The 11,654-nt window shown below is 37.9% G+C and overlaps 1 protein-coding gene across 1 annotated transcript in view; it reads left to right on the plus strand.

Annotated features, from left to right (window-relative positions):
• Positions 1–11,291, plus strand: part of HOOK3 (hook microtubule-tethering protein 3) — a gene marked incomplete at both ends in the record, with an annotated part of 34,098 nt that extends 22,807 nt beyond the window's left edge. The window contains 6 exons of the mRNA XM_009085025.1: positions 1,029–1,192; positions 2,968–3,108; positions 4,366–4,567; positions 7,897–8,007; positions 10,566–10,653; positions 11,222–11,291. Coding sequence (XP_009083273.1) covers positions 1,029–1,192; positions 2,968–3,108; positions 4,366–4,567; positions 7,897–8,007; positions 10,566–10,653; positions 11,222–11,291 — 776 coding nt within the window. The remainder of the gene's footprint in view (positions 1–1,028; positions 1,193–2,967; positions 3,109–4,365; positions 4,568–7,896; positions 8,008–10,565; positions 10,654–11,221) is intronic.
• Positions 11,292–11,654: the final 363 nt, after the last annotated feature.

The raw sequence follows: 11,654 nt of genomic DNA on the forward strand, positions 1-11,654 counted from the left end.
TATAATTTTTAAAAGGGAGATGAAAATTGCACAGCAATTTTTTTGCTTCGCTTGTACTAGCACAGCAAATGTCATTGTTTTCGTGTCTTGATGCAATGTTGCCAGTATTAATATGATTTTTACTAACCCCTTCTTGATTCAGGTAGGAAGGGTCTGAGCTGTGTGGTTAAACTCTTGCCATAGTGAACTAATAGAAGTTCTGCTGCTGTAGCAGTTTCAGTTAAGGGTCAAATCCCAGTCAGAAGTTACTGTAGACTATCGCTGTGTATGGGCTTAGGCTAAGCCTTCCTGTAAGCCATACCTCATCTGGAAGGTATGAGGAGGGAACACTGAAAGACATTGCCATTGCAGCTGTACTTTGGAGTGTAAATCAGGCTTTTTCCAAATAGTTCCGTAGCTGTTGGAATTAATCATGCTGATCTGTGTCATGGCTAATATATGAACCTATGTTTCAGCTGTTGTTTGAGTTGAAACACTTGGGTTCTTTGCACTGTACCTGTTTTCACAATGTTGGTGACAACTGAGTCATCTTTGGGACTGTGGTCCTGTTTCAGATCTGCTTGCAGTTGGCCACTGGATTAAAAACAAATAAAAAAATCCAGGAAGAGCACAGCCATCCTTTGGATTTCCGGATTTGGTTATTCAGTCTGTTTTATAGGCATTGTTTGTTTCAGAAGTCAATTTTTTAAAAGCTTTACTGTGGAGGGCTAGTTTTATTTGCTTGTCATGAAAGTATGCAGACGTTACTATAATGAAGTTGTCTTCTGTGATAGCAGAGGCTTGTTCTTTAAATGCTTGTGTGAAATACTGTAAAGTATTGTTTCTGTGTGGTAAATCTGCCCCTAATGTTGCAATGTGTTGGCTACGTCACACAGTAATCGAATACCTGTTAAATGATACCTTATATTGCTGTGAAATATGTTTCTCTTTGTGGGATGTGTTGATACTTTATTATTCATACATGCAAAAAAGTCAATCTCTATAGCTGGATAGGTCAGTTATTCCAGTTCATGCTTTTATTACAACAGGTTGCAGCTCTCCAAGAGGAGAAGAGTAGCCTGCTTGCTGAGAACCAGATTTTGATGGAACGTTTAAATCAGTCTGATTCTATTGAAGATCCCAACAGCCCTGCGGGTCGTAGGCACTTTCAGCTGCAGACACAACTAGAACAGCTCCAAGAGGAAACATTCAGGTAGAAAAGCTAGTTGTGGTTAGACTGATTGTTAGTAGCTGGTAATAGGTTAGACTTAGATGCTTCTGGTTCTGCTGGTATTTACAAATTAGTGTAATGGATGCTGTAACCACAGCAGTACCATTTTTACAGTGATGTGCATGTTATGATTTACCTCTTTGCAAGCTCCAGCATAAAAAAATGCATGTGAGCTCTGCACTTCATTTGCATTTCTTCAAGACATGGAAATACAGTTGCTCTTTAAATATCCTTCCTGGTCCTTTTGGCTGTTGCTTTCTGTCTGTGTGAGCCTATTCCACTGAAGAAAGCTGGTTCTCTTAACCATTACCTTTTCATTCTCTTTGCCATTCTTCCCCTATCCTTTGAGAGTGAAACCATGGCATTTCTTTACACTGCTAGTTTTTCTTTTGCTGTTCTCCTCTCATTGCCCTTTCTAATTCTTACGATAGGTGCCATTAACTTTCCTTTTTTACTGGCTTTGCCATTTTTCCCCTTCCTCTTGTTAAGTCTCCTTCCTGCTTATCCTAACATACCTTCTCTGATCAGTTTCTTGAAAACTGTTCAATGTTTCTCTTTCACAGCAGCTAGTGACCAGATTTCTTCTTTCTATACACCTGCCATGTAAAAGCAGTAATGTAGTGGTCATGTCTCCCATACTCTGGAATGATTCCTACCTGAGTTTATTATCAATTACTGTTTGAATAGGTTTTCTCTCCATATTCAATATCTGCACTGTCTGTTATGTTAGTTTCAGGTTCTGGGGGTCTTTCTGAACCCTTTTCATGTGTGAGATGCATATCCCGCTCTCCTTTACTTCCCTTCCCTGCCTTCATAGCATGTGGTTTCTAATGGCAATTTGTGTGTGTTCTTTCTCCAGCTCTTCCCAATCAGTCAGGACATACGTACAGCTTAACTAATGCCCAGTGTGGTACAAGTTTTTCTCCTACTCTTGCTCCTTTGATAATTCTGTTTTGTCACGATCCAGATCTTTATTGTTTATGGTTTAGATGACTTAAAGACTTTCTCTTATATCCATTCTTGTAGATTCTTTTCAGATTCCTTGAATTAGTTCTTTTTCCTCATGCACCTATCTCCCATTCTGGATAGTTTTAAATTTAATTTCAGATCAAAATCACAATTGACTTTGTGTTCCAGGTTGTGTCTTCTTCTGTTTATTCAAAATTTTCACTGCCAGGTCAATGGAGCTTTGCCTATGTGTGCTGTACACAAGCAGTTCACTCCAGCAACTTTGGTCTGAGTTCTTTACTTGCTAGCTACATAACCTGATTCTTCAGACATACTGGGCATGCTCAAGTTCTTCATGAGTCAATAAATTAAGTCACCTTGAGAGCTCAATGGCATATATAATGTCTGACAATCAAGGCAATATTGTTAAAGGTGTATAGGAGTTGGACAGTTGAACAAAATCTTAGGATAAACGATCATCTTCAAACTCTCTATGCTCCAAGAAAACAAAAGTGAAAATTTGTTCCTGAGCTTCCATTGTGAAAAATTACTATTACAGAAAAAACTCTCATGATTTCTTTTTGAAAATATAATTACCTTATGATTTTCCAAACAGAAAGACTGTTGTCAAATTGGGGGGTTCAAAAAAGTCAACCTGCTTCTACATTTATGTGTAAACAGCTTGGGCTGTTGTTCTCCTTTGCTGCATCAGAAGGTCATTTCATGTGCTTTTAGAGGGGATGATGATGAGGAAAGGTAATTGTGGCTCAAGATGAGAAATTATTTTCAGCTTTTCTTTGTTCCTATAGATTAGAAGCTGCCAAAGATGATTATCGAATACGCTGTGAAGAACTAGAAAAGGAAATTGTGGAACTGAGACAACAAACAGAAGAGCTTACTACATTGGCAGAGGAGGCTCAGTCCTTGAAAGATGAGATAGATGTACTCAGGTAAACTCTGTCCATTAACCTCTTTTCAACTATTAACTTTTAATCCATATAATTTTTGTACTTGATTTACATTACCTTTTGTTTAGATAATTTAAATATAAATACAAGTGACAAGATTGTTCTGGATCCTCCAGTTAAAGTACACAGACCAGCACACAATTCTGCTTAAGTAAAATATCTGTTTATTATGTGTCTGATCAGTAACTATTCGTAAACTTGGCAATCCTATGCCATCTTATGGTTATAACAGGGCACTCACTGATGTTTTGAGTATTCTCTACTCATCTTCATCATGAGATGGGCATCTGTTCTTATCAGGAAACTAGGCCCTTTCCTGGGTTTGCATTCTTTGGACTTGGGGTGGTACTTTTGGTTCATCATGTAATCTTAATATAGACAACATCTGTTGCAGCTCTCATTGGCACTGGATTTTAGCAACGAAAATTGTCATGATTTGATGATGCTAAGGGTTTATAGGGTGGGACAGCCACTTTTACTACAAAGCAGATCCTTCAGTAATGGCGTTTTGCTGCCATGGGTTATTCAGAATAGTTATCCGTTCAGTGGGAGATTCCCTGGATTTGGTAGGAAATTGTGTCTGTAAACTGGGTGGTTCTAAAAGGAAACTGGGGACAGTAATACTTGCAGAGATGTGGGTGGTTGATGGGTGAGGGCACCTGCTCTCCAGGCAGTGCAGCAGGTGGGTTGAAAAAACTGTAAAAAGTTATGAATGGAGCCTGGTGTTTCTTTTTCTTTTTTCTTTTTCGTAGAAGGAATCAAGCTCCAAAAACTATTAGGGTACTTCAATGTCACCAAGTATATATTGCCCAGGAGATAGATTTTTATTATTTTGTTCCTGGCTATTATTAGAACAAATTGAAGGCCAGAAAATTTTCTTCTTTACCCTTGTAAAATGCAGGACAGAATTTAATTCAGAATTGAAAGGAAATGGGTGGGAGTGAAGTTGTTTTAACTACTATTTCGAGACTGGAAGCAGATGAGAAAGCTCTGTTAGGAGGAGTGATAGTGTCTTAAAGAACCTCCATCAGCAGCTCTTTGAGTTGACAAATACTTATGGGAGGAAAGCAGACAATTTAAAAGTGAAAACATTAGTAATAGGAGGATATGATTGCTTTCTTGTTCTCCCCATGAGGTATCAATGTTGTCTGCATTAAGGCAAAATAGTGAAGAAGCATTTAATTCTGTTCATTATGTTAGTTTTCAGAGTAGAAATTTGATACAAATCTATCCCTTCAGGCATTCTTCTGATAAAGTTGCCAAGTTAGAAAGCCAGGTAGAGTCATACAAAAAGAAATTGGAAGATCTGGGTGATCTGCGACGGCAGGTGAAGCTTTTGGAAGAGAAGAATACGATGTACATGCAAAATACTGTGAGCCTGGAGGAAGAACTAAGGAAAGCCAATGCAGCACGCAGTCAGCTGGAAACATACAAGAGACAGGTGAGGATAGGCATCATCAGTTCCTGTGGTACTTTGTATTGTCCAACAATTTCTCTTCATAACATGGCTAATACCTCAAAAAAAGAAACTATGAAAAACCAACCCCTTTGGTTTGGAATACTTCCATGTTTTGTAGGTACTACCTTATCCTCCTTTCCTGCAATTGTAATTATTGAAAATTTATATTAGTTTGCCAATTGTCAGTATTTCTTACATTTAAAAATCAATTAATGTTAAGGGTTGTTTTTCTAAAGTTATTCCTAATTCATATTCAGTATTGAGGCTTGAATTAGAGACTCTCCTTTCAGAAAAAGTACACACTTTTGTCTTAAAATTTTCCAGTCATGAGCAACATACCACAGCTGAGGTAAGTTATTCCTGTTGTTAAATAACCTCCTTTTTTTAAGTTCTAGTTTGTCTGTTACATCTGAATTTGTCCAGTTAAGAAAAGAGAAGGACACATGTCATCCCTGTTGTTTATATGAACCCATCAGAGTACAAAATGTATCATCAGCACACTCTCTGAAATGAAAGGCATCTGTTTATTCTCCTGTCTTTCAAAGTACCACATGATGCTGTTCCTGTAAAGGTGGAAGATGTGCTTGATCTTCTCTCTACTTCCACAATACAGGGACATGACATCATTCTGGCATTCTTGTTAGAGCCAGACAGAGCACGCTTTGTTAAGGAGTAGTGCCTGCTCTGTATTTCTGCCTGATCAAACGGTCACAGCACAGGGTCCCTGTATGTCAGCTTACAGCAGAAAAAAATACAGAAACAACCACTAACAACATTGCAAGCCCAGGAGCAATGTGTGTCCCTAAGACTTGACAGATTTATTTTTTTTTCCTGCACTTGGCTGTCTCAGTTATTAAGACAACTACTTGCAGTGTTTGTGGGCTAACTGTAAATACAGTCCAAATGTTTTGACCTTAAAAAAAAGAACCCAGACAAGAAGAATCATGAAATAACAGACAATCAAAGGGAAAGTAAAGGCATAAAGCAATGGCCTTCCACACATGAGTAATATCAAGTTCACTGACAACAAACAATCAATTAAACAGCTGAGCATATGATATTGCTGTGCAACATCTGCATCTGCTTTTTCTTATGTCACCAATGATAAGGATTTTGGAAGGGGCAGCCCCATCATTTGTGCTGCAAGAGTACTCCTTTTCTTCATTTGTTCCCTGTATTTTATGGGTAAGATTTCCTGTATGAGGAGCTGTTGATTTGTACAAAACTGTTTGCAGAGTCTGGAATAAGCCTCAAGTGTCTCATGACACATGTTTTCACACCAAACCACAGTGTCTCAAAATGAACACTTAGTGTGCTTTCTTCAGTATTTGTAAGACTGGTCTCCTATTGAGACCTGCCTGTGAATCATAAGCCACAAAACTATTTTTCTGGGAATCCTAAATTTTGCTACAAGAAATAAGCTAAGGATTCTGATGTTATACTACTGCTGAGCACTAGTGCGCTCTTGTTGTGGAATGTGTCTTGTCTGGTGTGTGAAGGATCCAATCCTAGTTAGGATGATGCCATCAGAGGAGTTATTTCCTTGGCTTTCATCTGCTGTGCAGATGAAAGTGCTTGATTCAGACTCCTGTAGTAATTTGCTAGGAAATTGTGTCTTCTTTGCACCTAGCACTTTCTGTGAGGTGAGGTTAGTGGTGGTGTTTCATGCTGGGAGATGTAATAGCATATAATTATTTATTTAAGAAGATTTTTCACTTTTCTGAAAGCAAGCATAAGCACTTTCTAAGAAACTTTATTGTAGCATGAAGAATTGAAACGTGAAGATTCCAGGATAGTTTTTTTGTAATTTTAATTCAGCCCCTTTGTGCATGTGCATTCTGATATGTTTTGGACAGTATGTCTTGCTTTTCTTTGTTGCAAGATTCCTGCTTTACTCATTTCATATGCAGATAATGCTTAGTAAATGTGATGGCAGTTCATTTTTTTTTTTAATCTTCTGCATTACCATGAAACTGTGTATCTTTCTATACACTCATAAGTCCTAATTCAAGACTATTTATTTCCTGCTATGTTTTTCTATATTACCATAGCATGATGATTACAAACATGAATGCATTTGTTTCCATTTGAGGTGAAAATACACTTATTTTACTAGTGAAGTGAAGTCACAGGTGAAGGCCTGCATATTTTTTTTACACCTGCAGTTATTTTGATAGTGACAGTGATGGATGTTAACTCTGAGAAATGAAATGTTTTCATAGCTAACATTTTCTCTGTTGTTTTTTTTTTTTTAATCTCTGAAACGGCGGGCCTATGCTTTTTTTTGCAGCCCTTAATTTAAGAACAGCAACAGCAAAGTCCTTCTCTATGACTTAAGATCATGCAGATTTTAGGCCTTGTAGTTATTTTGCTACAGCTGTACACATTGAAAATAAAAGGTAATTAGAAACACCAGGCAGTCTTAATGTAGGTATAGCTACGGCTTTGCTTCACAGGATAAGTTAATCAGTTCCTTTGTAGACCAAAAGCCATGAAAAAGCCTTGTTGCTTCAGAAGAAGCTGTATGTCTCTAGCTGAGTATTCATTCAGCTTTTGTATTTGCAGGTCAGTCTTTATTCTGATTACTTGCTTCCATGCTCTCTGCATTATGAGCTTTACTAATGTTCTGGGAATCAATCTTTGCTAGTTAAGGCTAAGAGTTTTGAAAAAGCAAGACTTCACTGCTTGCCTTCCATCGTGCTCAGCTTTCAGATCATTTAATTTTCAAAGCTCTTTCCTTATCTGTAGTTGAAAGCATACATGCGTCTCTGTTAGCAATGTTTCTTTCCAAAATAGAGAAAACGGTATGAGCCTGTGGCTGAATCTTTATATTAGTGTATTAAAAATGATGAGGCAATCTCAGGTTAGGAAGTGTTACCTGGCTGCATAAACTGGTAGTTGAATTCTGAGTGAGATTTGTGAAATAGAGTTAACAAAAGGTGTAGGTAATTTGCTTTCTTGAGAAGTTTTTTCTTTTTACTAGGCTTCTCAGAATGAGGGAAGATTTTTCTACTTTTCCTAAGCTCTTTGATCCATGGAACTACATAGCTTTTTCCTGTAAACCATGCTCAGGCTAAATACTGAAAATACTGCACAGTTTTTGCTTCTTTTGTTGTGCTAAGACCTAATATTTGAATACTGTTTATTTTGCTGAGACACAGAACAACTGGTGAAAGCAGTTTTTAGTGTGTCCTGTAGGTAACTATTTCACTTGTTTACTACATGACTTGTGGTGCATGGTAATTGGCTACTATGTCTTGTGTATTTTGTTTTAATATTTGTAGACACATTATTGATTCTTGTTCTCACAGGCAGTTGAACTACAAAACAGGTTATCTGAAGAATCCAAGAAAGCTGATAAATTAGATTATGAATGCAAACGACTGAAAGAAAAAGTAGACAGCCTTCAAAAAGAAAAAGATGTAAGTGCCAAGGTGTTATTTCTTTGTTAGTAACAATAGCAACTTTGTGTCCTTTATAACACAGAGATATGGTAATTATGGTTAGCAATCTTTTTAAAGGAGGAAGTCCTTTTTCATCTAAAATTTCCTAACGTTTGTGTACAAGATACTGTTTAAACCTAAGAAGTGTACAGCATGAAATAAAGTGACTGTACAAAAGCATATGCAACCCATTTAAGAGAAAAAGCCATCACATTTGGCATCTGGAGTTATTTCTTGGCCATTTACCATGAGAAGGTTAATTGCCAAGTATTCTGAAAACCTGTTTACAGTAGGGTTTCTGCAGTGTCATCCTAGAACCAAACTCCTGTTGCTTTTTTTTAAGGCATTCTTTGAGGTACCAACACCATGCTTCTCTCTGTGGAGCCATGACTGATGTAGTAAGAGGCTTAGTAATCACGTAGAGGGTAATGTCCTTTGTGGCAATCTCACCTTTTATGACAGCTCTTTGTTGACCTCTCTTGTCCAGCCAGCATGGAACACACAGGATAGATACCAATCTCCCCCCTTCCTCTTGTGTCATTTGCTGCTAGTGATTCTGCGATTCATTGCTCTGTGCTTTCTTGCCAAGACTGATCCTTTGGAATTCTCTTGCACAGTGTTGTTTCTGACTGGTAAATTTTGGGTTATTCTTAGGAATCTATATGCAGGTGCCCCAAACTACCTCAAACCGAGGTCATCACTTACAGTTAGCAGTTTCTTAGGCTTGTTTTAGTTATAAGTCCATTGATCCAACTGGCGGCAACTGTAGGCTTTTTACTCAGTAGTCGTAGTTCACATCCAGTTCTTTCCAAAATTTCCAGCCCTTGCTCTTGAATATCATTTGAACTGAAATTTTTCAGTTATTTTCTGTTCATAGGTCATTAATTTCCATTTTTAATACATTTTCAAATTACAGTGGACACTTGACCTTGATATCACTTCCATCTGCTGTTCAGTTCAGGCTGGAATGCTTGTAGTAACTAAATCTGTACTGCTCTTGGGCTTTCTTTCCTGCTCTTTATTTAGTTTTTTTTCCAGTTCTGTTATGCTTGACAATGGTAAGGTTGTTTCTGTGGCTCATCCATTGCTTGGTGGACCATGTCATGTTGCACAAAGGATCTGAATTGCAGGCCATTGTCATACAGTTTTCTGTTTTAATCCCTGGAAAATAGCATTTTTTTGAGCTGGGTATTGTTTTAAAGTCCTTTCTTTTGAATGGATATGCACCTGTGAGAAGCAGATTACAGCTAGAAGTCTCTCATGTGAATTTAGTGAGTCACTGTCTGTGTTACTTACTTTTTCTGTTCCCTGTTGTCGCATAGATGTCAGCAATGTAGGCCACCACAGGTCACAAACTATGTAGCGGTATCTTGTCAATTATATTTTGGAAATGGGTACTGAAATTGATTTTATCCTTTTGTTTATGTTTTGGCAAAGTGAGTTAGTGTGTTTGATACCTTCAGCTAAGTCACTTGGAATGTTACCTATGTGGTGTGCTACATGATAAGTACTAAGGTAATTCGATGAGTTGCTTGTACAGAAGAAGCCCTAGAGCTTTTTCTAGTCAGTAAAATATTCTGGACTTTGATAATCAGCTCTGTTAATGGAATGTATGCAAGGAGCTGTCAGCTGACACAAGTCCATACCTGCCCAGAGCCAAGGTCTGTCCTGGACCATTTAGTAATACTGAACATGTCTGATTTTGGATCAGACTACAACTTGGATAGTTACATAGTAGCCATTTTCTTTCATTTTTGACCTTTGGCAACCTTCTGAACAAAAACTGGATACTCCCTTTAGATGATTTTTTTTTCCTGCCAGAAAGGGACTTGTGCTGAATTGAAAGATTTTTTGCCTGATGCTGTTGAATACCAGATCTGTCTGGATCCCTAAGTGTTCCTGTCCTGTTCTTCAGTTGTCTTTTCACTGAGTCTCAAGCAACTAGTTTTCTTTCATTGCCAAGATGCTGGTGTATGGCAAGGCCTGTTGGTGCACAGGAGGAGTGGGATATGGAAATGCTGCTCACACTTTCACTAGTGAAAGACAAACAAAGTGAAGTTAAAGCAGTTTGTTTGTTACGTTGACTCTGTACTTACCTGCTCGTTACTTCACTCCTGGCTAAATCTAGGATTCATGGTGAGGGAAAAATTTATAGTGTCTTAATTCACTTGCCTTTTCCTTACAATCAGCCCCAGTGAGAGGAAAAGGAAAATGACAGTGTGTCCTCAGTGGATGCTGTTTACTGCCTGGTACCAGAACTTTGTGTCACTAGTACCTTGTTTTTGTAAGCTTATATCCTGATATTTTTAGCCCCATAAGAGCAGGAACCTTTCTCAATAAACCTCTCTGTTCATTTGGAGTATATAATGCTTACATTTATTGTGTTATGAAATTAGACTGAGATACCTTAATTTGAAAATGATCTCTAGAGTTGCATAAAATCCTTTTCAAAGTGTTGCAGTCTCTGCCTTTTGGTGAAACTGTATACTGGATTTGTAGTGCCAAGACTGATATTCATTCTCTTTCCAATTATTCAGAGATTGAGAACAGAAAGGGATTCTTTGAAAGAAACTATTGAAGAGCTTAGATGTGTACAAGCTCAGGAGGGTCAGCTCACCACTACAGGTAAAGGAGATTAAATGCCTTTTTTCTAAAGTTTACAGGACTTCTCTGGAGAGTATCGAATATGCTTTTGGTTAACACAGAATAAATTTAAGCTCCTCTAAAATCAGCAGTGAAAAACTGCTTCAATTGTTCTTTACTTTGTAAGCATTCAAAACCTTCAAATATTGTTTCAGTCAACCGGAAATATTAGTCTCCTCCCACATGTGATATTTTTATAATGTTAATCTGATTTCTGTGTCGTTATGTGGTTTTCTTTAAAGAGGTATTTTCTCATGTTTCCTATTTTACAGCTCATTTCTGTGTGTAACATTGCATAGCTTTTTAGTTTTTAGGTAAGTCAATGAGCAGAAAATAAACCACAAAATTATTATTCAGAATGGGTGAAGTTAGAAATAATGATTAGTCTCCAAATGAAATGGTGCATGTCTGTCTGTCTTGCTGTAGCCTGATATAGTGTCATTTTCCATTGTCTAACAATAACTGTAAACTTCTAGAACAATGTTTACTTCTTGTCATGTAAAGAAAATAACTGGTGTGTTTGCAAAATTTTTTACTTTTCTGTGCTCAGGATTGATGCCTCTGGAAGGACAAGAGCCTTCAGACAGTTTAGCAGCAGAAATCATTACTCCAGAAATAAAGTAAGCATGAGCATGTGTTTTGTGTGGCTGACTTTTGCAATGGTCTATGGCAAATTAAACATGAGTCAGCAATGTGCCCTGGTAGCCAGGAGGGACAGCTGTGTCCTGGGGTGCATCAGGCACAGCATTGCAAGCTGGTCAGGGGAGGTGATTATCGTACTCTACTCTACACCGGCACAGCACCACCTTGAGTCCTGTGTGCAATTTTGTGCACCACGGTATCAGAAGGATATAAAGCTATTAGTGTCCAAATAGGGACTACAAAGATGGTGAAGGGCTTAGTGGGGTAGCCATAAAAGTAGTGGCTGGGGGGGGTTGGGTTTTTGAGAGAAGACCTCATGGTGGTCTACATCTTCCTCACAA

The sequence above is a fragment of the Acanthisitta chloris genome, unplaced genomic scaffold (assembly GCF_000695815.1).
Source record: "Acanthisitta chloris isolate BGI_N310 unplaced genomic scaffold, ASM69581v1 scaffold32401, whole genome shotgun sequence".
NCBI classification, from domain to species: Eukaryota; Metazoa; Chordata; class Aves; order Passeriformes; family Acanthisittidae; genus Acanthisitta; species Acanthisitta chloris.